At 41.7% G+C, this 25,419-nt stretch overlaps 1 protein-coding gene across 9 annotated transcripts in view; it reads right to left on the reverse strand.

Moving 5' to 3' along the window:
* The window catches only part of CADPS2 (calcium dependent secretion activator 2), a 441,065-nt gene that overhangs the window by 206,446 nt on the left and 209,200 nt on the right, over positions 1 to 25,419 (reverse strand). For 8 of the 9 annotated variants that reach the window (XR_014784449.1, XR_014784448.1, XR_014784450.1 and 5 more), the window contains exon 8: positions 10,226 to 10,365. Coding sequence is in view for 6 of the 9 variants with exons in the window: in XM_084810861.1 (XP_084666987.1) it covers positions 10,226 to 10,365 (140 nt within the window). In the remaining 3 variants the exon portion in view is untranslated. The remainder of the gene's footprint in view (positions 1 to 10,225; positions 10,366 to 25,419) is intronic. The other variant, XM_084810858.1, reaches the window with a different exon arrangement.

Genomic DNA, 25,419 nt, shown 5'->3' on the forward strand with positions numbered 1-25,419 from the left:
TCTAGACAAGCTCAGAAGCCCATCTGAAAGAAAAAACAACAATAAGGAGAATGGAGAGGCAAAAAGCTGCTTCCGTTGCTCCTTCTGCTCTGCTAGGCATCTGCCTGCAGAGCACAAGATATCTGGAATGCTCCTTCAAAGGGCACTGAATTACACCCTTAATCATTGTAATTCAGATACAAGGATCTGAATACTGTTTAAATATATCACTAGTTAGTGTCCAATACTAAGCATTCAGCTTGGCCCTACAGTAGCATTGTTGTAGGTTTTCACCTCCTCAGAAATGTGGCAGGCTACCTGGCATGGAACACATGATTTACTTTTTAAAGTTTAGAATGAATCAGGGCAGTCCTGATATTTCTAATACCTCTCATTTAAGAATGCACTGTCACATTATAGTAGTTGCTTTAGATGTCCCCCCCCAAAAAAAAAGAAATATTTTCAATGCATCCTAGTTTTCTTTGAAGTCATCGAGTATTGGAAGAATGTGTTAATGTTTGCATATCAAAATGTTCATAGGGCAGATACGCATGCCTCAGGCTTGAATGCCTCATCAATGACTGACAGTCATATTTCATTCTATATTTTAAGATTTGCTCAGATGTTGGAGAAAAATGTTTCTACTTACAAACTGACTACATGATGCTGTCACAAGGTCATTGTTAGAGCTATGGACATGCTCCATAAAAGCAAAAAAATAAATAAAAATTGTTACAGTAAATTCCTATTCTCAATGAGCTAGGACATTTGCTCTGTCACTTTCAATTGGGATCAGCTCATCCTTCTGGATAATAGACACACATGGGGAGGTAGAGGGAATTCCTGGGATTGTCTCCTCTTTACGGTCCTTCGGTGCCCATCCCCACTATTTCCCTTTTTACTGTCCTGTACGTTTCTACCAATCAGAACTTGCTTTCTCTGATACTGTTTTGAAGTAGGGCTCAGGTTTCCTTCCAATTTGGTCTAGGAGAGGAGAACAAGAAGTCCACTAACCCAGAGTCAGTACTTACAGGCCCTGCCTCCTGACTGGATGGGAAGACTATCCTGAAGGATAGCAAAATCCATTTTCTCCTATGAAGGCAAGAGGTCCTTTGATAACCTTCAGGATATAACAGAGCAATATGAAGAAAGGGTGGGTGTCCTTACTTTCCCACTCCCATGTGCCATCCTGATAAAGTCCTTACGCCATCTGGAGAGGATAGCCCAAGCCACCTTCTTTCCCTTTAAATGCTCATAGAATACATCAAATAAGGTCATGTCCAGGGTTGCTATACAATGGATTCAGAGATGGTGATGACCACAGCCCAAGCCCAAAACATAGTCAAGAGTGTTTCCTTTCACTGATGTCAATGGAGCTAAACACTTAACACCGATCACAAGATTATAGTCTAACGTGGTGACCCATGACAGAAATCTGTGAAATCAAGGGGATTTTCAAATGCAAAGCTCTGTGCAAAACCTCAGCCCAAATCAACAGTGGTTAAGTAAAGTTGACTTGGGATCTGATTTCTCCCAGGTTTTACAAATATTTCAGGCTAATTACTTCAAAATGAATGCAAAATAATGTCTCAGTAACATATCTTTTGGCAATTAAACTTCTCTCAGCTTCTCTCTGCAATTAAAATGACTAGAACTTGTTATAAAGGTCTCCAAGATTCCCTTACTAGCAATTATTACTGGAATCATTAAAATCAAGCTCATCACGATAATCTGTTCTCTAAGGATCTAACAGCAGGAAGCATACTTCTGCTTCTTTCTTTCCTGACCGTTTTACATTTAACCTCATCATCATTATCCAATCAGTCATTAATATAATTTTTGTGTATCACTTGCTATGCAGTTCAGTTTTCTTATTTCTTAGTAAACTGAATTAAATCTATTCATTTTTCTGAAATGAAGAGCAAACAAATACTTAAAGGTTGAAATGCCATCATATTTTGTGGCAAAAATTAAAATTTAGCTCAAGTTAAGCCACTGCTGTTAGGGAATCTGTTATGAAATCTGTAATGAGGATAATATACATATGTACAACAGCCAAACCTGTTAATTAAGCCAAACCTTTGCCTATTCCCATATTTTGACATGCTACAATTGAAACAAAACAATCAATATGGAGAGAGTAACAGGAATAGAAACTTGCAGAAATCACTCTATATCTACAAGAGTATCAACATGTGACAGAAAATAAATTAGCAATCCATTTAGAAACTATAGTAGGAGATTTTGGAGGTGTAACAGAAAAGCCCTTCTCTCCCACATACCCCCACTATTTTTCTTCACAATCTCGTATCTCCAATATGAGACAATGCATAGGCATTGCGTTGTTCACCCCAGAAGAAAGTGTCTGAGTGGGAAGGAAGGAAGTTATCTCCTCCACTTTATACCTCTCCACACCACCTCCAGCAGTTTAACTATGTGCAAGGTATTTCCAAGCCTATATGCAAAAACCTGAACAGTCAAAATTCTATTTGATTGGATCCCTGTTTCCACCACCCCCTGTCCCCTGAGAGTCACCCCATAAAAATACCATGATTTTTCTATTGTTACATTGTTGATAATACTTGGTTCAATTATCTGTTTGTACACTTTTGTCAGCACTGTTACAAATAAAAAAGCCAAAAAAAGAAACAAATACCATGATTTTGAGCAAAGGGTTTGCCCCCGTTTTGCTGGCCCAGACAGTTGTTGCTTGTGCTCTTCCGTGGAACCCAGGGGCCTATAAGCTACTCTGAGATGTGAGTTATCGTAAGGATTTTATGCTTTCTGATCAGGGCTAGTCAATTTTTAATGTTTTTCTTCTTTCAATGCAATTTCATATTTCTTCACTTGTCTTTATCTGTATTACATAATAAACTTACTTAAATCGGACCTCTAGAAGTGCTGTGTATGCGCATCCCAGAACTTATACCACTCACCTGCCTAACAGCTCGGGCTATCTGCTAACCCTTCTAAGGAGAGGAAGTCTGGAAGGACAGGTTGGTCCTGGACTGGAAGTGACTAGCAGACTTGGGCAAGCTTTTCGTCCCTACTCCCTGGAAACTCCATGGCTCTGCGGTGGCCACAACTTACCCTTCTCCCTAAGGCCAGGTTGACAGTTGTTTGGCTGAGTATTCTGTTCTTGATCAAATATTGGAGCAAACTATGTTAATTATATCATAACAGTATCATTCTCAATCAATATGGGTGTGCGTGAGGCTGCTGGGCCTATAACCATTAAATGATTTGTGTGGAGCTACGAAGACTTGGAAGTTATGTCCGCAGATGAGACTATCTGAGGCAGTTCTACCAAGTAGGGGCTGCAAAACAGACCTCAGTTGAGAGTGTGGGGCTAAACTTCTGATCACCAGTTTTGTAGCCACTACATGCTTGATAGAAAGCAGCAAGGACAGGGTCTGGCCTGAGAGCTCCCAAGGTCATTTGTGGGTGAGAAAACATGAGAGCCATGAGTACCTTCACTTAAATTTAAGAAATATGATCCCACACTAAGTATTGAAGATTAAGTATCTAAATTTCTTTAAAAACCATGCCTTCCTATAGGTCATGACTTAGCCATGCCACCATAACCTTATGAACGCCAAATGACCCCTGTGGCATCCAATTTGTTCATGAACATTCTATTTCCCCCCTCAAAATGTCGAGTCTTTCCTCTAACAGCATTACATTCCTATCTCTTCTATGACCCTATCACACAAGCCTCCAGAAAGTCACATTATCACATTAACCCTGTTGCTTAAATCCCATCATCCTTCAGCTGTAAGGGCCAGATGAAGGCTGTTGGGGACCCAGTCCACAAATAATAACCCCCCTGCCCTAAATCACAGGCATAGATTGAGAGCCAGCATTGAGTATCAGGCTAGAATACTGGACTAGGGAGACCTGGATGCGAATCCTCACTCAGCCATGCAGTGCAGAAGGTGGCCTTTAGCAAGTCATTTTCTCTCAGCCTAGCTTAGACGACTTCGTGAGGATAAAATTGCAGAATCCCACTTAGACCATTCTGAGTTTGTTGGTGGAATGGCAGGATGCCTACCCTTCACCTTCCTTTCCAAATCCTCTCACTTTTTATTTTGATTTGAGACCAGTGGAGCTGCAGGAGGCCAAGTCTTCTATGAGCTATACTGCCTGCAATATGCGGAGGCTGGAACAGACCTTTGCTGCCTCATGGGTGTTAGGTGGTAAAGAAAGGCGGTGGCACCCCTCAGGAGAGCAACCATTTCCTTTTATTTTTGTCACATACGTACAGCCAGTCAGTGAGTGTTCAGGTTTTTCTTCCTCCTCTCCTAGGAAGAGGAACAAGGAAGGGAGGGTGGCCTGCTCTTGGCAAAGGCTTAGCACACTTTTTAGGGTTACTGTATGTAGTTGACTGCAGGTTTAAGAAATATAGAATATGGTAACGCAGAAAACTGTAGGGCTTCAATACTTGGAAAAGATTGGGATCCCACAGGTTAGACCAACATTTGGCTATCTTATTTAAGGAAAGTTTGTGGTGAGGCTTTACTTTCCCCAAGTTGTAAAAATCCACACACATCCTTAATACGTTTTTGTGCTTTGACCCCTCTCCCGGAACCACCTCTTTTTAAGGTGTCCTTTTTAAGGTTTCCCCCAAACAACCGTAAAATCCCCTCCCTGCCCCCAACTCAAACTTTAACCACAGTGTGCTAACAACAAAGGTCCAAGGTCCAAGGACAGTCCAAGGTCACTGGCATAGCACATACTTTTCTTGCATTCACTTCCAAGATCAATCCCTGGCATCTCCAGTTAAAGGATCTTGACAAGTGGTGGGAAAGGCTTCTTGCTTGGACCTTGGAGAGCTGCTTCCACTCAGAGTAGACAATAATGGGCTATATGAACCACTGCATAAGGCAGGTTCATGTGTCCCATCAGCCAGGAGCGAACAGATGCTTAAGATGAAACTGATACATTGTCTGAGGTGCAAGTCCACTGTCACAAAATGAACTGAGGCCAACTGTAAGGTTTACTCTTTGTATTCTAGTTTGTCTTACCAATTAATTAATCAAGTTTGTCTTACCAATTTTCCATGTCAATAACACATGATTCTCAGAATTTTATTTAACAGCTTTAAGAAATTTTAAATGTTTTTGTTCCACGAAGCAATACATGCTTTTAGCCACTAGGCTATGCTAAAACATAACTCATCTGATCAAGTATATATTTCTCATAGGGATGTATGATAAATTAGTTTCATTTTTTATGGTCAGAATTTATACCCGTTTGCACCTCCCAAACACAAATGCAAACATGAGCACAATCTGCAGTCAAAGCTTGTACACCCCAAGCTTGCGATGTTGTTCATGAGGGGTGGGGAAACTGTGTTAGAAAAATATGTACATTAGAAAAATCTGCATAAAAATGTGTACTTCCAAAAAAATGTGCACAAACACACTTAAATCCATGAGAGAATATTGCATACTTTTGAATGTGCATCCAAGGATGCACCCAAGTACTTTGCACTTGTCATGCGGGAAAAAAAGCCTGCAATCTGATATGGACACCAGTCGCACTGAGCTTTGGGCAGAACTCTGAGAACCACAACAAGCTTGAATTTTGCTGACTTCCACATCCCTAATTTCTCACATACATTACAAACCAAGGTGTTTGTTCAAGGCAAGATGCAAATCCGTTTAAAAGCATGCATTCTCCTTATAACAATGTAATATCAAACAGCAGCCAAGAATATACATCACGCAATGTAGCAATAAGCATATACAGTCCGGACCAGAAATATTGGAACAAGGATAACTGTTTTGGCAGTTTGGCAGTACACCACCACATTGAAGTTGAAAGGAAACACACCCAGATGGGAACAAAGTCAGGACTTTCAGCTGTAATTCAAGGGGTTTGACAAAAGTGGGGCACGAACCATTCAGGAAGAACAGCCAGTGGCATACACCCCCCCCCATCGTTGGTGGCTCATAAGTAATGGAACAAACCAACATCATTTCAAACGGAAGGATCGTCTTTAATACCTGGATGAAAATCCTTTGCAGTCAATGACTGCCTGAAGTCTGGAACCCGTGGACATGACCAAATGCTGAGTTTCCTCCCTCGAGATGCTTTGCCAGGCCTTTACTGCAGCTGCCTTCAGCTGCTGCTTGTTTGTGGGTCTTTCTGCCTTCAGTCTTGTCTTCAGTAAGTGAAAAGCATGCTCTATTGGGTGGAGATTAGGTGACTGACTTGGCCAGTGAAGAACATCCGACTTCTTTGCCTTGAGAAACTCTTGGGTAGCTTCTGCTGTATGTTTTGGGTCATTATCCATCTGCAATATGAAACGGCGTCCTATCAGTTTGGCAGCATTCGGCTGAATCTGAGCAGAAAGTATAGCCCTATACACTTCAGAATTCATCCTGCTGCTCTGATCAGCAGTCAGATCATCAATAAACACCAGTGACCCGGTTCCATTGGCAGCCATACATGCCCATGCCATAACACTGCCTCTACCATGTTTGACAGATGATGTGGTAGGCTTTGGATCATGAGCTGTTCCTTTCCTTCTCCATACTTTTCTCTTCCCATCATTCCGGCAAAAATTAATCTTGGTTTCATCAGTCCAAAGTATCTTATATCAGAACTGGGCAGGCTTTTTTAGGTGTTTGCTGGCAAAGGCTAATCTGGCCTGTCTGTTCTTGAGCATTACCAGTGGTCTGCACCTTGTTGTGAAGCCTCTGTATTTACATTCATAAAGCCATCTCTTGACTGTAGAGGTTGACAATGACATGCCTACTTCCTCAAGAGCGTTCTTGACCTGGCTAGATGTTGTGAAAGGGTTCCTCTTCACCATGAGCAGAATTCTGTGGTCATCCACTTTAGTTGTCTTCCGTGGTCTTCCAGGCCTTTTGCTGTTGCTGGGCTTGCCAGTTAATTCCTTTTTTTTCAGGATGTTCCAAACTGTTGTGTTGGCCACTCCCAATGTTTTTGCTATCTCTCTGATGGGTTTATTTTGTTTCCTCAGCCTAATGATGGCCTCCTTCGCTCGCATGGACACCTCTTTGGACCTCATGTTGAGAGTTCCAGTGAACAGCTACCAGATGCAAATGTAACACTCAGAACCACCTCCAGGCCTTTTATCTGCTTGATTGGTCATGGGGTACCTAGGACACAGGCCACACCTGGCCATGCAGCTGCTTGTAGGCCATTCGTTCCATTACTTATGAGCCACCAACTATGGGTGTGTGTGTGTATGCCACTGGCTGTCCTTCCTGAATGGTTCTTGCCCCACTTTTGTCCAACCCCTTGAATTACAGCTGAAAGTCCTGACTTCGCTCCCATCTGGGTGTGTTTCCTTTCACCTTCAACGTGGTGGTGTACAGAGGCCAACTGCCAAAACAGTTATCCTTGTTGCAATATTTCTGGTCCTGACTGTACCTGTGTGCTACATAAATCAAGACTAATTCTATTTTAAGGCAGGCACTGCAACTTTACTGAAATGTGGAGCAAGCTGAATAGCATGACCCTAAATTAGCTAGAACCAGTACTTGGGCTTATCTGTACTGTGAGTGCAAGCGCCCAGGGATTAATATTATCAGTTAGTCAGAATATTTTTTAGAGTTCTCTTGTATTTTAGAGACTTAGTGAAGCCCCATAGAATAGATGCTTAAATGTGGTTATGTGCTTGATAAGCCGTCTGTCTTCCCACTGAACCCAAGAGAATTGCTGTGAGAAAGATGGTTTCTGTAAGACACCCTTTGAGTCCTAGGTGGTTGAGACTTTGGCAACAGCATCTGGAACTAAGCAGTAAAAGCAGCAGCAACACATCCTAAACTCCTATGCCATCTTGCTCCTGGATATACCAGAGAAACATTCTTTCCCAACCTGGTGCCATCCAGATATTTTGGACTTCATCTCCCATCAGCTCCAGCCAGCATGGCCAATGGTTAGGAATGCAAGGAGTTGTCTAAAATATCTGGAGGCACCACGTTGGGGACATCTGCTGTAGAAGCTGCAATGAAAGGATTAGGCTTAGAAATTGCCCTTTAAATTCTTCAATGAGAAAACATAAGACTAGATGGAAAAGATGCTTGAGAATCAGGGGCTTGTAGACTGCAGGCAGAATGGTTAAATCCTAATAATTTCAATACACTCTCCTTGCTTGTAGCTCAAAGAAAATATTTTTCATAAATTTTTAAAAATCCTACCATAAATTATGTATACAGTGACCTTTTCATTTTGCTACACGTAGAACTGTTTGTTCCTTCTCAGGCAGAGTTTTATTACCGTTTCCCATTAAGGAATTCATACTTAACTGTGGCAAATAGTATTGGAAGGCCTTGTTAGATATCTATATCTCTAACAAGGGCCAGGACGGATTATTTATTTATTTATTTATTTTGAAAGACTTATTATTAGGGTAAACCCTCCTAAGGCAATGTACAAAAAACTTAAAGCCACAAAAAATAGTAAGAACAAAGATAAAATCAACGATAAAATCAAAATTAACAGTTAAAACCAGATTGCACATTATGCACAATGGCCTCGGTAGAGTCCTGGGACCTCTTAAATTATAGGCGAAGGTAAACTATAGGCTAATCTTAACTTAAATTATGCCAAGGTACATTATAGGCCAAGCACCTTCCTGAACCTCCAGCCCTCCAGATGTTTTAGACTACAACTCCCAGCATTCCTAACCAATCAATGGGGCAGATAGGTACTGAGGTTCAAAACATCTGGAGGGCACCAAGTTGGGGAATACTGACTTAAATTATAGGACAAGGTAAACAAGTGATATTTTAGGGCCCACTTTAAAGCCTGTGTGAAGGTCTGGGTCCTACAGTGGCAAGGAAAAGAGAAAGGTCAGGCCTACAGGCCTGGACTTTTGTTGGGATGGGGTATCCCTGAGAGGCGTAGTTTCATTTCCCCAGTTAAGTTTCACTTCTTCAGGTTTGAAGCAGTACTTTCGGTTTTGAAGGAGGAGTGTATAAAAAGAGGGAGTCAGAAAGACCAGAGCAGAAAGAGCAGAGTTAGGAAGAACAGAGCAGGAAGAGGGAGCAGGAAGACGCAGCCTGAAGAAGTCTAAGTGCAGCTAGGGTAGAGGTACTTGTGTTTTTGCAACCTTTATTTTCTCTTAATGCCTTTTGTATCACTCAGCTCTATTGCGATTTACTTGCTTGAATTTGCCAGTAAACTGTTGTGGTTAAACTCTGTGTCTAGAGTGTCAATCACCCCACATCTACAGCCTAAATCCCATGCTATTCGAAAGGGGAAGGTAAAAGAAGGAAGGCAAGACTCTTAAGGAGGCAAGAGATCCTTAAGGGGTTGCTCAGAGGGTCCAGGTCCTAAGGGGAACTCTGACAGCCTGTAATGGTGGTACCTAGTAGAAATCAACTGGAACAGAGTTCCACAAGTAAGGGGCTACCACTGAGGCAGCCCTATCCTTTGTGCCTGCCAACCTAAGTGCTCTTACAGGTGGGCACAAAAATAGGGCCTCTGATGCTTTTCTTAAAGGGTGGGCAAGTTGGTATAGGCAAAGGTAGCTCTTCAAGTAACCTGATCCAAAACATTCTGTTGAGTGACTTCACATGTGCCCAAAGGCTTAGGCATGCCCAGTGTGATTTTGGATCCCTCTCCTATGTTCTTTTGAACAGGGAAATCTATGTGTTATATCACAATCTGGTTTGAAATGTCCTCTTGATTTCAAACGTGGTTTGCCAATGTAGTATGTGAGGGCAGCTGTTCAAAAACCAAGGTTCCCTCAGACATGCAGAACTAGTTGTGTAGGGATCTCTGGGGATCCTGACCAAGGAAATCAATGAGCAAACCCCTCTCTTCCTTTTGGATGATCCATACAAATTAAGGAATGGTGAGGAGAACCCAATCTCATATAAGCTTAGAAAATAACCATAGGAAAGAATTATGTGTAGCAAATGGACTCATACACAAGGAGAGGCAAGAATATTGCTTAAAAAAGCATACTCTGATGGAAACTGTAATGACAACATTCAAGAACATGTCTTATAACAACCCACTTGCCTTCCATCTTGAATACATTCGTTTTCCCTTGCTGCTTCCAATTCTCACATGTGTCTATATACACATGTATTTCAAGCTACAAGTTTTACTTTTGTTTAAATAAAGCTCATGTTTCACATGAGTCATACTTACATTGCTTCTTTATTTTTACTTCAGTTTCTCCTTCAGATTGTACAATGTAAAACCATGTGGGCTCTTAAAATGGAATTAAAATTTGTTGCTTTGCAGAATAGACACTCACCCACAATGCTTCATGTGTGGTGGTTTATCCATCCGTACTGCAAGTTTTATCCTCAAGTCAGAGTCTTGGCTGTTTTTAGGGACTATCATTTTATGCAGTTCAGGTGATTTTGAGCTATTGGATGTAGGGTACAATACTACCTGTAAAAGAATACAATGAAAACTGTTTATCGGCCTAGCAAATTTCTAAACAAATTTACTTGTAAGCTCTGACCAATGCAGAAGCTGTCTGTCTCACTTTTTCTATTTGAAAAAGGATTATAGGAGATACAAGCAAAGCAATACATCATAAGACCTCCATTTCATTTCAACACATGCAGCATTAAAGCAGACAAGTTTATTTTCTGACAAGACATATCTTTGATCATGAAGCAGCTCTAGTTTTCTACCAAGCTACTTCATTCTGCATTCAAAGCTTCAATAGGCTCTGAGCATTGACAGCTGAAAAACAGCCTTTCATTGATATATGCACCTTGTAATGTTGTGCAGCTCACTACCTCCCAGATATTACCCCTGCTTTCACAGCAGATCATGCAAGAGATAACATTTGCTAGTAATGAAATTACTGGGAGACCATCACAATAAGACGTGTCTTATTGTATGCCACCTTGGTAGCTTATGCGGAAGGGCAGCTTATTCATTTCCTAAATAAATACATACATTTCCTACAATACTGATTTGATTATTCAAATTGATGCTGATAATGAAATTCAATCAGATGAAGATCATGGGTTGGATCTAGACTAAGTCCCATCAACTAACTTCTCCCACTGATTTCACTGGGACATAAGTGCAAACAGCCAATATGTAATCAATATGATTAGAGAAGAGAAAATATTAGTTGTATCTAGCCCATTCTATTATTATAACACTGTCAAGAGTCCTCTAAGCACCTTCACATCTACATCACTTGATGATTATAATACCACTTGATGACTGCAATACCACACACACTGATTTGCGTATGTGGACCATAGCAAATCAAACACACAAATTAATCATCAAACACACGTTATTTTTCACTGCATATGTTCATTGATAGTCATCAAGGATGAGTCATCAACAGATGAGAGATCAAGTGACACACACATGTATGAACCAGCCTTATGCACTACCAACCTGCATAGCTTGAGCAGGAGTTTTAAAAGCCCATATCATAAATATGGTTGCAGTGTCTTTAAACATGAATTTTACATTTTGTGTTGTTAGTGCCTTTGTACTATCTTAAGATAGTACAAACAGTAACCGATTCTATAGTAAAACACCCTACCCTTAAGTGCAGTCCATTAGGGCATAACGTTAGAGCAATTTAAATGCCAAAAAGGAAATGCCAGACTGAGCAGTTTGTGTAGTCTTTGCTCTTTTCTGTGTCATGAAATAGTAAACATTTGAGCAGTTTCTATAGCCAGTCCTATATGTCATACCAAATTTTAATTGCATCGACATGAAGTTGAATGAAATCCACATACCTTATTTTCATACTTCCATGTTTCTTTTAGTTGCTAGGCATGTGCCCTCTCTCAGTCTTAAGAGATATCAATGTTTTTTACAACTCCCACACCTCATGGCACAGTAGTTCAAGTTATAACGCTGGCCATTGAGGCTTTTTGTCATTGAGGAAACATTTTGCTCAATTTTGCCATTGAGGCAAAATTGAACCATTCAAAATTGAATGGTTCAGTTTTGCATTTTCAGTGCCCAAACTAGATAAAAGGTAGGCAATTTCTGAGCACAAAACAATTCTGGCCCACTTGCACTGGCTGTCTGTACATTTCTGCACCAGATTCAAGGCGCTGGTTTTAACCTATAAAGCTTTATATGGCTTGGTACCGTAATTCCTGATGAAGCGCCTCTCCTGATATGAACCTACCCAGACACTACAATCAACATCTTCCTCTGAGGGAAGTTCAGAGGCTGGCAACAAGGGAGAGGGCCTTCTCAGTGGTGGCTCCCTGATTGTGGAATGCCCTCCTCACTGAGGCCTGACTGGTGCCAGAATTGTTATCTTTTTGGCACCAGGTTAAGACTTGATTCTATTTCCAGGCATTTGATGGCATATAATGGGGCTTTTAATGTTAGCTGTTTTATCAGGTCCCAGTATTTTATTGTAATTAGTTTTTACCTTTTAAAAATTGTTTTCAAATGTTGTGTGCTTTTATTATGTTGTATTTTGAGGAGGTTGTAATTTTTGTGAGCTGCCCAGAGAGCTTTAACTATTGGGTGGTAGAGAAATTAAATAAATGGGTGGAAATAAATTTGTAATGAGATCTTGAAACATGTTTTTTTTTCTTGAAAGTAGTCCCTCCTCAAATGGAATGGGATTCTGGCTTGGGGGGGAGTCTACTATTTCTCCCTATACCATTTTCCTAATATAAACATCTCCCCCGCCCCTGTAAGCTATTTGTCCCGCTTGGGAAAATATATCTGTATGTTTTCTCCATCATGGGGTATAGGGGATGAATTTACAGCACAATACCTTTGTGAGGGGAAGTATTAACTCCACCTCCCATCCTACTTGATTTGGCAGGGGGACAGGGACGAGTGGCTGCTTTTAAGTAAATAAAATGTTTCTTTTGTGTTACTTGAATTTGCTGATATGGTTTGTAGGAACAAATTCTTTCTTTAGATGAGGTATTGTATATTTTGATAAGTTGACATTTATTGTGCACTGCTTTGGGAGGAGTCCACTGTGGAAAAGCAGCAGATTACATGAAAGCAGGGGCATTGGTAGGGTCTTAAAAGATCCAGGGCACAGGCCCATAACACAAATTTGCACACACGCACACATATATGAGTCTAAGTGCACGTCTAATATATGTGTGTGTCTGTGTGTGTGTGGTGTGCGAATTCAGTGTGCTTCTGTGTGTGTATAGAATGCATACATACATACATAAGAAGTGTGCACTGACCCCCCCCACCCCGCTTCAACTCAGACCCCGATTCAGCATTTTGGAAAACATCCCGCTTCTGCTCTGGCCAATCTGTAGACGGACCACTTCAGCTCAGCACCAAACCTGAGTCAAGGTTTGGAAAAATGAGTCTTTATGCTTCCTGTTGACTACCATGGGAATTTAGAAAAAAACTAACTTTCTTTCTTGGTCAGAACTGGATAATTTCAGGCATAGTAGCCCCCTAGAAGGGGATTACATCTGCCCAATGTCAGAAAAATAGGTGAAGGGTTTATATTTTGATTTTCTTTTAAAGGGAACTGCCAATAATGTATTAATTCCTTGGAAGAATTGGCTAAACATTTCAGGATTCATTGCCCCATCAGAGGAGATCATGTCTGCCAAATTTCAGAATGCTAGCCACAAGGGTTTTTGTGCAAGGGTAGCCTTGACATTTTGAGGTCTCCAAAAGAAGACATACTTATCTCCCCATGTTCCTTGTGGACCATTGTTCTGAAAATTACAGACAGCCTACAGTTGTCCCTAAGTAAGAAACCAGCAAAGTTTCAGGAGGATAGGTGCAGCAATTCATGTGGAAGGGGAGTTCTCCAGTTTGGGGGGAGGGAGTGATTTGCTTTCCCTTCCCCTCACCCCCTCCCCAATAGTTTTTGGGTAAATATGTATGAAAATGCACAGGTCATTAGGGGTTTCCCCCAGGCAAGAAACCTGCAATGTTTCTGAAGGATATACATGCATGCAAATTTAGAATGACTAGGATTTATTTACATTTCACCAATGTTAGCAGCAGGGGAACATGGGTAGGAAGGTGCTATTGCGCTCATGTCCTGCTTGCGGGTTTCCAATGGGCATCTGGTTGGCCACTGTGTGAACAGAATGCTGGACTAGATTGACCTTGGTCTGATGCGGAACAGCTCTTCTTATGTTCTTAAATAGAGAATGCCTCTGAGCATGTGTAGAATGTTCTTCTTTCACCACTGAGCACTTACATTCTCCCCTTACCAATTCTATTCCCCGCCATGCAACCATCCCTCCTCATCCTACCAGCCTCCAGCAACTCTTCATAAAAACAGAAGTCTTGTTTTGTGCAACTCCTCTCTACCTCCTCCTTGTTATGCACAAGCTCTCATTGTATGTTCCTCCCCATAACTTCATTTGTGCCAAGACTTCACCAGGATTCTGCAATGAGTCTGTTTTCAAAACTAGGGCTAAGTTATGGAGAAACTTTGAGCATGCACTAAGTTCCTTTCCCTCACCATTGAAGCTAGAGTTCATGCCAAAAACAAACACACCCAAACCCACAAATGACAAAACATGCATAAAACTGAGCTGAAAGGGTAGCCAATTAATTAGACGGAATTGGGTAGGCACTGTATTAAGCTTGCAGTACCATGCTCACAACTCAGGACTTATTTCTGAGTAAACATGCGGAAGATCAAGGTGCAAACCTCCCTGCAAAAGTAACTTGTGCTGGAATCCTATGCACACTTTCCTGAGGGGAAGGCTCATTGAACATAATGGGGCTTCTGAGTAGGCATGCATAGGCTTGTATAAATGAGCAGCATTTATCTCTCCTCCACTGAAAAAACAAACCAAAACCTCCCATTTTTATTAAAGCTTTCTGTTCAGAGGAACACAGGAAGCTGCCTTGTACTGAGTCAGATGCTGGGTCCATCTAGCCCAGAATTGTTGACACTGACTGGCAGCAGCAGCTCTCCAGGGTTTCATGCGAGATTCTTTCCTAGCCCTGCCTGGAGATGCTGGGGATTGAACCTGGGACCTTCTGCATGCCAAGCAGGTGCTCTGCCACTGAGCTACAGCCCTTCCTATTGCTGGATGATGGCAACTGACAAACACAACAGCCCCATATTTGTTTCTCTGCAACCATGTGAGCCCACCTTTCTCAAAGGCTTGAGTGAGAAGGAGAAAAACCAACCCTCTTGTCTGTCTGTATAAAGTCAAATACAGTTCAGAACTTCTCTTGCCCACTGAAGAAAATTCTCTTTAAGAATTCCCCAAGATATGCTCTGGGTGGAATAAAGAAGGGAAAGAAAGAACAGGATAGGGGAGGGAAGAAGAAAAGAAGAATGGTGATTGGAAATGTGCATGGGGGTGGGGGGGTAGAGAGAATTCCCTAAGCCAAGTGGCTCCTTTCAGAGAGGTGGTACTTCAGAGGAATTTAGGAGGCTGTGGAAGGTTTGTAAGGATTGCATGTACTTAAATGAACTTTATGAGGTGAGGTGGCTGAGGGCTTTTTCTAGCTTTTTTTAAAAATGTAGAACCTATTTAAAAGCCTCAGCAGTTTCTCAATCATGATGCCACATAGACCTAACCCACCCTTTGGGATTATTTGAGTCCTACAGCTATAGGAGAAATTAAAGTGGAGAAGGAGAAAGACTGACTGAATCCTTTGCTGTACTGAAGCTACTAAGCTTCTGCAGAATCCAAAGGTTCTAGTTTGGGGCAGTAAAATCAGATGCTGTGTGAAATACCAGTATTCCACATGGAGCTCTTTCTTTCCTTCCTCCTCCCTCTTCAAAATTTCATTGCAGGCAAGCTCACAACAGTGGGCATGTAAGAGCAGAAAAGAAAAGTAGAGGGAGAGAGGTTTTTTGCACCTCAAAAAACCCCTACACCAGAGATTAGGGATAGTGACCTCCTAATGGTCACGTTAAACACCTGATTAGGATCTCTAATCCCCTGGGTGACTTGATGATTTTTACTTTTTGTTTTAGACTCTGAGAAAAGGAAAATTTACGCATGGCTAGCGCAAAAGCCACTGGACCTAACTGTCTGAAATTTGGCAGTTTCAGTCAGCTCCATAGGGGCTGCCAGGTCCCCAAATTCCATGAACTTATGCGGAAGCACAAAAAAAATATAGCTCTTTGCTTTTACACATTTTCTTGAAAATAGCAAATTTTACCTGTGACTAGCACAAAAGTCACTGGACATAACTGCATGATATTTGGCAGGTTCCATAAGCTCCACGGGGGCTGCATTCCATACGGTTATGTGGAAGAACAAAGAAATTATAGCTATTTGCTTTGACACATTTTCTTGTCAAAAGCAAATTTTACCTGTGGCTAGCACAAAAGCCACTAGGCCTAACTGTCTGAAATTTGGCGGGCTCAGTCATCTCTATGGGGGCTGGCAGGTCCCCAAATTCCATGTATGTATGTGGAAGCACAAAAAACATAGCTCTTTGCTTTGACAGATTTTCTTGAAAATAGCCAACTGTGACTAGCACAAAAGCCATTGGACCTAACTGCCTGAAATTTGGCAGATTCAATCAGTTCCATGGGGGCTACCAAGCCTCCAAATTTCATGTATTTATCATATAAAATAAAAAAGTTATGGCCATTTTTGTTTTCCAATGCAAGTCAATGGGAAAATGTTTAAAAAATGGCAATTAGGACAGCTCAAAAGATCCGGGGTCCATGCCGAGGTGGTGCTCCTATAACAATGCCCTTGAATGAAAGTCTACCCAAACGTGCCATGACATACCTAGCTCAATGCCATTTTCTTTTTTAATCCATAAGTTAATTTAACAAGAGTTAGAATCACTGACTTTTTTTAGAATTTTAGAAGCAATTTTTCGTTAAATGCTATGCATGGATTCAGCTATCAGTGGTTGCTGCAGCTGAATAACCATCATAAGGGGCCTTTGAGTTTGGCTTCAGCTTATGAATGTAATTCTGATCCTTGACTGGTTTTCAATGCTGTCAGACCTTGTAGCTATGTAACCCTCTAAACGTATTTCCTAGGATTCAGTCTGCACCAATAGCTTGGATGTGTGTGCGTGTCTAGATATACAAAGCTACCCAATCCTCTAAGATCCCCCACCCTAGGCAGACTGGCACTTGCAAATGCTACTTACCAACCAGGCTCATCTTTTGCTTGCACCACCTTTCTTCTTGCTACTTTCACATTGCCTGGGTTCTGTCTACATAGAGTTTCTTTCCCCTGATACTTGTTTTGACTGTTCCCCCACTCCAAGTTTTTATCATCACAGAAGTTGAGCTGGAAGCCACCTGTTTCCCACTGACATTCCCAATTATGTTCTAACTCAACCCAACATGCTAGTTAATTGGGCATGTTTTGTACCAATGCTTATTTTTCTGCACATCTACAGAGTGTGCAGTTTAACAAGTTCTGAACCAAGTCTGTGTAATAGCTTTAATATCACATTTGTGTACAACTTGACATGGTTGGGGGAGAGGATATAGGTGTGTGACAGTTTCCAGATCATATGAACAGCACTCAAGAATGATTCCATCCTAACTCTTCTCTCTTTCTAGTGCACAGTAAAACACAACTCTTGTTGGTTTTCCCAGTAGTACATAGATTTAATTCCTAATCAGACATTATAATTAAGGTCCTGACATTTGAAAGAGGCCATGTCAAGAAAACTCCCTCTTGGCACACAAACTAAGGGCTTAATTAAATATCACATGCAAATGCATGTAACAAAACCCTGGTGGTTTTCTTCAAGAGAAAAGCTGCTTTGACATAGGACAATTTAGAGTGGTAGGAGTGCTTTAACCTTTCTTTACAAGTCACTTCTCTGCTCCAAACTGCCTCTTCTCCCGCAGCCTGGGTGACTTGAGTGATGTAGTTTTGTGCTATCCTTGTTTCTGGTCATGCATTTATTTATTTTTGCCATCATGGGTGTGGGTCAGGGTTCTCTCCAGTCACTCCCCCTGTGGATGTCAAATGCCAGCGTGGGTCACACGCAGCTCTCAAGTGGAAGAAGGAATAACTTTAAAATGCTAACATTCAAATACATAAACAAATACATAGACATGATTTGCTAAGATGTGCAGTCTTTCACCATCACTCATTTCAACACTGTATAGAATGTGGAGAACTCCCTATCATGTATTTAATGAAGAAAGAAAGAAAGAAAGAAACAAACCCATGTGTGAAAATGTTAAAACCCTGCCATGGGATATAGCAGGCTGGATGCTTAAAAATAGGTTTTGTTCTGATCAGGAGTATTAGAAAACTGACTGTAAAACTCAGGACAAACTTTTCTTTAGTTGTACAAAAACTGGGGTAATTTTCAGAAGCATCATCCTCAAGGAGTAAACAGATTTTCATTATATGAAAATAGCAACCTCTGGACCAATATTCAAAACCCGAAGATATCTAGGTGGGGGAAAGTTTCTGACAAAGATGCCTGAAATGAAAGGCAGCATTAATTCAATTCAAATAAAAATAAGCAAGGCATTAGCATGCAACACAAGGATTAAAAATAATAAAATAAAAATAAATAAAAATAAAATAAAATAAATTAATTCAATTCAATTCAAATAAAAATAAGCAAGGCATTAGCATGCAACATAAGGATTCTAACAAGTTCAAATAATTCTTTTTTACTTATGTTAACATAATCCCAAGAGAGGTATTTCTTGAAAAATTCTCTCCCATTAATAATGAATACAGAAACCAGTGATTTTACTTCATGTTTGTCTCCCCACACTCCCTTCGGTGGATTATGCTTTCCTAGCAAAGCATGTATCTGGCTTGTAGATAAGGGTGAGATTCCTTTCGTCTCAACAACTTCAAGCTACTTATATCATGGAACAGATTAATAAACTCCATTAGTCTTTTCTAGGATTCCAAAGACCTAGTCACAAAATTCCTCTGCATTTTAGATTAAAATCAGAGACTAACAAATGCATATGGACATACATTACTTAAGCAATGAGCCCACTGTGGAAACACATCCTCTTCATTTGGGGTTCCCATACAATCTTCCCCCTGAGATCAAGCCCACGGGAAAACTGTTGTTCTGTTTGCAACAGAAGCCAGATTTGTACAGCACTGACTGGCTAGCTGTTGTGACAATCACAAAGCCACCTCCCACTTTCTGGAGCAGGACTGTGCAGGGTACTGATTGGCTGGTCCTTGCATCAGTAATAAAGTCGCACATCCACTTTTTTTAATGACCCGCACACAGTGAAGCTGCTTCATCTGCCCTGTGCCTTTTCCCATTGGGGAGAGGACATGGGGTAGATGAAGCTGCTCATCCTGGCTTTGCTCATCCTTCACCTTCCCCCACAAAGGCCACTCATCCGGTGGGTGTTCTGTCGCCGCTCAGCCAGGGGAATCTCCTTGTTATCTCCAGCCATAGGTTGGACTGGAGATAGGATGGGGATTCTTCTCCTTGCCTCCTCCAAAGCCTCTGGTAGGCTCCTCACCAGAGCTGGGGCTTGGGGGCAGGGTCCACAGAGGGAGCCCAAGCCTCTGTGATCCGGAGGTTGCCCCCTCCCTATGGTGTAGGATCTTCACCAACAGGGAATTACTGGTTGATCAGGTAAAAGTAGTTGGAACCTTTGGTTGAACTGACCACAGACGTGAACCCTGAATTTTAGGGAAGTATTTCAATAGGTTTATGGATGGGTGGGAGTGTTTTAAAAGCAAGATACTGAGGTTACACACATAAAAATTCCAATGAGGAAGACAAATGGGAGGCATTGAAGGAAACCAGAGTGAAAATAGCTCAGATTGAAAAGTGCATATATGCGAAATGGAACCAGGGGCAAACAACCAAGAATGAGTACAAAGGAATATCCAAAGCTTGTAAGCAGAGTCCTGGGAGAGCTAAAGCTCAGCATAAACTTAGGTTTGCATGAAATGTTAAAATAACAAAAAAGATTTCTTTGGCTAAGTTTGGTGCAAGAAGAAGATCAAGGAAATGGTCTGTTGTGTGGAGAACATGGGGAAATGTTAGTGAATGACAGACAGAAGGCGGAACAGCTCAATTCCTACTTTGTCTCAGTGTTTCTCCAAAAGGGAAAATGGGCTCAACCAGGCAAAAAACTGATCAAATGATGAAGGGAAGAAGTTGCAGCCCAAGATACATAAAGAGGTGGTATGGGAGCACTTCCTAACTACTCTAAATGAATTCAAGTCTTCAGGGCCAGATGAATTGCATCCTAGGGAACTTGCAGATGTAATCTCAGAACCTGTTTCTATAATTTCTGAGAATTCTTGGAGAAAGGGTGAAGGGTGAAAGACAAGGTGGGCAAACATCCTCCTCTTCTAAAAGGGGAAAGATAAGATCCAGGCAACTAGTGACTGGTCAGCCTGAACAGATGATTAAGTAGTCAGTCTGTGAGCATGTAGAAAATAACACTGTGATTACAAAGCCAGCATCAGTTTCACAGACAGCATGGGTTTCTCAAAAACAAGTTATGTCAGATGACTGTATCTCAGTTTTGACAAGAGTTACTAGCTTGGTAGATATGGGTAATGCTGTAGACATTCCTACTGTGGCAATCCTGCTGAGGCCCTAGTCTCTGCTAGGAATGAAGGGATGACCCAGGCTCTTGATATGATTGCTCCCAAATGTTCTAGACCCAGTCATAGAGCTACATCAACTCCCTGGTATTCTGGGGAGCTGAGAACAATGAAACAACAGGGTTCACAGTTAAAGTTCAAACAGCAAAAGGCTTTATGGATGAACACAATTAAGAATCCATTTTCAATCGTTTTCTGTGGGGGTGACAGTGGCAAAGAGATTCTACTTCTCCTCCACCATTGCATCTGCTCAATGACGTCCAGTGGAGCTCTTTTGGATAGTGAGGGGCCTTCCTAGAGTAGGCCATAGGAAGTAACAACTTGAGCCCTCAAAAGCCCACTGTGACCAAGTTGCTGGACATATTACAGATAAAGTCATTCAAATCCATACTGACTTATACACCATTGTTTTATCGAAGTCAGAGATGGATATGACCAGAGTCCCATCTAGTCATATTGTTATGGATATCTTTCATCTTGTACAGTCTGAGGGCATGGACAAAATGTTTGGAGGACTGAGGCCCACCGCTTCTCTGGACCCTTGCCCATCCTGGCTTGTGAAATCAGCCAGAGCTGGGCTGGGTATTTTATTTATTTATAACATTTATATCCTCCCTTTCCTCCAAGGAACCCAAGGTGGCATATGTGATCCTCCTCCTCTCCATTTTATCCTCACAACAACCCTGTGAGATAGTTTAGGCTGACAGTCAGTGACTGGCCTAAAGGCACCCAGTGAGTTTCCTGGCTGAGTGAGGACTAGAAGCAGGGTCTCCTGAGTCCCAGTCCAGCACTCTATCCACACCACACTGGCTCTCCAGTTTAGTGATCAATGCCTCCCTGAGGAAAGGGTTGGTTCCCACCAGCTTGAAGGAAGCAGTGCTGAGGCCACGCTATTGAAGAAAATCAGTAGTTTCTGGTAGTTATTCCCCAGTCTCAAATTTGCCATTTTGGGGAAAAGTGTTGGTGTGTGGTGGCTTCTCAACCCCAGGTAGTGTTGGATGATGCTGATTATTTGGATCCATTCCAATCCTGGTTTTGGAAAAGAAACAGCCTTAGTTGCCCTAGTAGTTGAGTTATGCCAGGGAATAGACAGGGCCAGTGATACCCTGTTGGCTCTCTTGAACATCTTGGCACTTTTGTAGGAATGTTGGAGAAATCCATTTCTAGGGTAGAGTTCGATGAGTTTTCCTAGGCTCAGCCCCCTGGACTTGTTTCAGTTCCCACTGCAGCATCCAACTTGATTGGCAGCGAGTCGAGATAAGTCATGGATTTTCTGACAATTTTGCACATTTGGGGGAGGAAGGTTCTGCAATTTGTGCAAATTTATGAGCAATTTGCACAAATTTCAGCCAAATTTGCACAAATTATGCAGATTATGGCCGAATTTGTGGAATTTATGCAAATTCAGTCATAATTTGTACAAATTGTGGAACCTGCAACAAAAGTTCCCTGAGTTTGGGAAACAGCCTGCAGCTTGGATAGCAGACTCGACTCAAGTTGTACATGCTGCAGAACTCCGTCGAGCCAAAAAGGAACTAGATTTCCCAGTGAATGACATCCCTACACTTTTGATACCTTGTTTATTTGGGTTGGGCATAGGAGGCATGGCATTACGGTGGTTCTGGTCCTTCCTGGTCTCAGGAAGATGGTGCTTGGGGACTTCTGCTATACCCCAGGGCCACTGGGTTACAGGTTGGACCAAGGTTCCATCTTGTCCTCTATCTTCTTCAACATCTACATTAAATGAGATGACCTTTGAGGTTCCTTCTAACTCTATGATTCTATCATTCCATTTCTGTGTAGCTCTTATTCAGACTGTCACCAATGAGTTAAAATTTAATTCAATACTTTGACATATTCTAAGAATAGGCCCATTCAGGCTTTATGCCTCTGTCCCTCTATCTTATGCATGGTGAGATCAGGAATAAACTTCAGATTTATATACTTCCTCCTTGAGTCTCCCTCTTCCCAGAGAGTAGACAACATCTGATGTAGGGATCTCATGGTTATTTCAATGCTAGGTCTCTCTTCCTTTGAATATTGCCCTCATGTTGGTAGGAATAAGGCTATTCCATTTTCCCCCTGTATGAATATTTGACATATTGATAGCCTTATTATTCAGGGCATCTCTACATTAAAGAAAACCCTGCAGCCTTACCAGGCTTTCTTTGCTGTGGAGTCTTTCCGTGTTTACCACGGGCAGCCCCAGATGGTGACCAATGGCAACCACATGAGAGGGGAAGTTTTCAATTTTCAATACTCCATAGTTTTCAATGAAACAGCACAACACCAACCTTACACACTGGGGAAAGCCTGAAATAAATGTAAATAGTTCATTATCTCTAGATCTTTTTAAGGCAAAATAACTGGAAAATGCTGCTGGATGTGTCCTGGAGGTTGACGATGTCATGTAAAGTAGCCACAAATTACTGTGAGTGGCCAATCATGAGCACACGATAAACACCTCATGGAGAAACAGCCCTAGTCCACGCATTCCACCGTTCCCCCTTAGCACTGCCCCTGAACCTGTCAATTCATCGCATGCAGCATTTGCTTTTTTTTTTTTTTGCTACTACTTGCATTGCCCCTTCAACCCTACATCAATTACTGGCTGTGAGCTGGAGAGAGAAAGCAGTAGCAGTAGTTTATCCTGTATGAAATCCCTCAACCACAGTTTCCTCTTGACCTATATCTGCTCCAGTGGATCGAATAGACTGAACTTGAGAGAAAAATAAAAATGTCTACCATGGCTTATGTTTGCTTACCTCAACATACAGGTTATAACCTCAATTTCCTTGAGATGAATGCCATCAGCTTGCACTTTCTAAGTCAGACACAAAATAAGGCACTAAGACAGAATTAGAGTGGGGTCACTGAAGAAGACTAGCTGGAAAATTTCCTATTGAGGAGACTGCTACAGTGGAAGAGGAGTAGCAAGACTTCCACCAGCAATGTAGAGGTTTTCCATAAAGAAACAAATATCACATATTCTGATGGTGGGGCTGATCTTACATTAACACAGCATTTAGACTAAAGAAAATGTCAGGGAATTAAGTATTTGATTTAAAGAATGCCACAATTTATGATGCCAGAGGAAAGGGAAGAAGTACCACTCAATCTCACAAGGATTAACTGAAGCTGTTACCTGATGGACCAAACCTGATGGAGCTTAGATGGACCAAACAGCAAGATGTAATGTTGGGGTTAACAATGGACGTAGGCTCATGCACTGCAACGGAGAGAACAGCTCTGATAGTGCCCAATAATAGTCTTCAGACACATGTAGGAAGAAAGCCAGACTATGAAGCACATGGTTTTCGATGTCTATATACTAATGCCCAGAGTATGGGAAACAAACAGAAGAAACTTGAACTCTTAATACAGGAGGGAAATTATGACTTGATAGGTGTAACTGAGACTTGGTGGGATGACTCTCATGACTGGAATACAGCAATTGAAGGATATAACTTGTTCAAAAAGAACAGGAGGAACAGAAAGGGAGGTGGGGTTGCACTGTATGTGAAAAATACATATCTCTGCACAGAAATACAGGAGGAGGAGCTTGGTAGCCCCATCGAGAGCATCTGGATCAAAATAAATGGAGCAAAGAATAAAAAGAACCGGCCACCCAATCAAGGAGAAGATGAGGATGAAACTTTTGAAAAGGAAATAGCCAATGTTTTAAGGAAGCATGATGTAGTAGTAATGAGGGACTTCAATTTCCCCGATATTTGTTGGGAGACAAATTCTGCAAAACATGGCCCCTCCAGGAAATTCCTGACTTGTGTGGCGGATAACTTCCTCCTACAGAAAGTAGAGGAAGGAAATAGAGGATCGGCTATCCTTGACTTGATCCTAACCAACAGAGATGACTTAGTGGAAAAAGTAGCAGTTACAGGAACTCTGGCGGAAAGCGACCATGTTGTTGTACTTGAGTTCTTGGTTTTAAGGGAAGCAAAAGCTGAGCGCAGTCAAACGTGTACCCTGGATTTTAGGAAAGGTGATTTTAATAAACTCAGAACAATGATTAGTAAGGTCCTATGGCAAGCAACGCTAATGAGAAAAGGAGTCCAAGATGGGTGGGAGCTTTTAAAAACGGAAATTCTAAAGGCACCATTACAAACAATTCCAACAAGAAGAAAAGGTGGAAGACAACAGAAGAAGCTGGTGTGGCTTCACAAAAAGCTTAGGGATGACCTGAAAAAAAAAAAAGAATACATATAGAAAGTGGAAAGAAGGCCAAGCAACAAAGGAAGAGTACAGGCAGGTAGCACAGAATTGCAGGGATGGTGTCAGGAAGGCTAAAGTTGAGAACGAGCTGAGGTTAGCGAGGAATGCCAAAAGCAACAAAAAGGCTTTCTTCAGCTACGTGCATAGTAAAAGGCAGAGGAAAGAAATGGTTGTTCAGCTATTAAATATGGATGGCAAAACAATAACAGATGACAAAGAAAAGGCAGAGGTGCTCAATTCCTACTTTGGCTCAGTCTTCTCCCAAAAGAGGGTCTATGACCACCCTGGCAAAGGCAAAGTACAGGCTGAAGGGGCAGGACTGCAGCTTGAGATCGATAGGCATATGGTCAAGGAACACCTAATTACTTTGAAGGAGTTCAAATCTCCAGGGCCAGATGAACTGCATCCTAGAGTCATAAAGGAACTGGCAGAAGAACTCTCAGAACCGCTGTCTATTCTCTTTGAGAAATCATGGAGGACGGGTGACGTGCCAGATGACTGGAGGAGGGCTAATGTTGTCCCTATCTTCAAAAAGGGTAAAAAGGAGGAACCTGGGAACTACAGACCAGTCAGTCTGACATCAATCCCAGGCAAAATTCTGGAGCAGATGATAAAGCAATCCATCTGGAAGCACCTTGAAAACAATACAGTCATTACTCGAAGCCAACATGGATTTGTCAAAAACAAGTCCTGCCAAACGAATCTGATCTCATTTTTTGATCAAGTAACCTCCCTTGTGGACCGTGGGAATGCT

The sequence above is a fragment of the Heloderma suspectum genome, chromosome 7 (assembly GCF_057233095.1).
Source record: "Heloderma suspectum isolate Gila_16-S chromosome 7, 16-S_ref, whole genome shotgun sequence".
NCBI lineage: Eukaryota > Metazoa > Chordata > Lepidosauria > Squamata > Helodermatidae > Heloderma > Heloderma suspectum.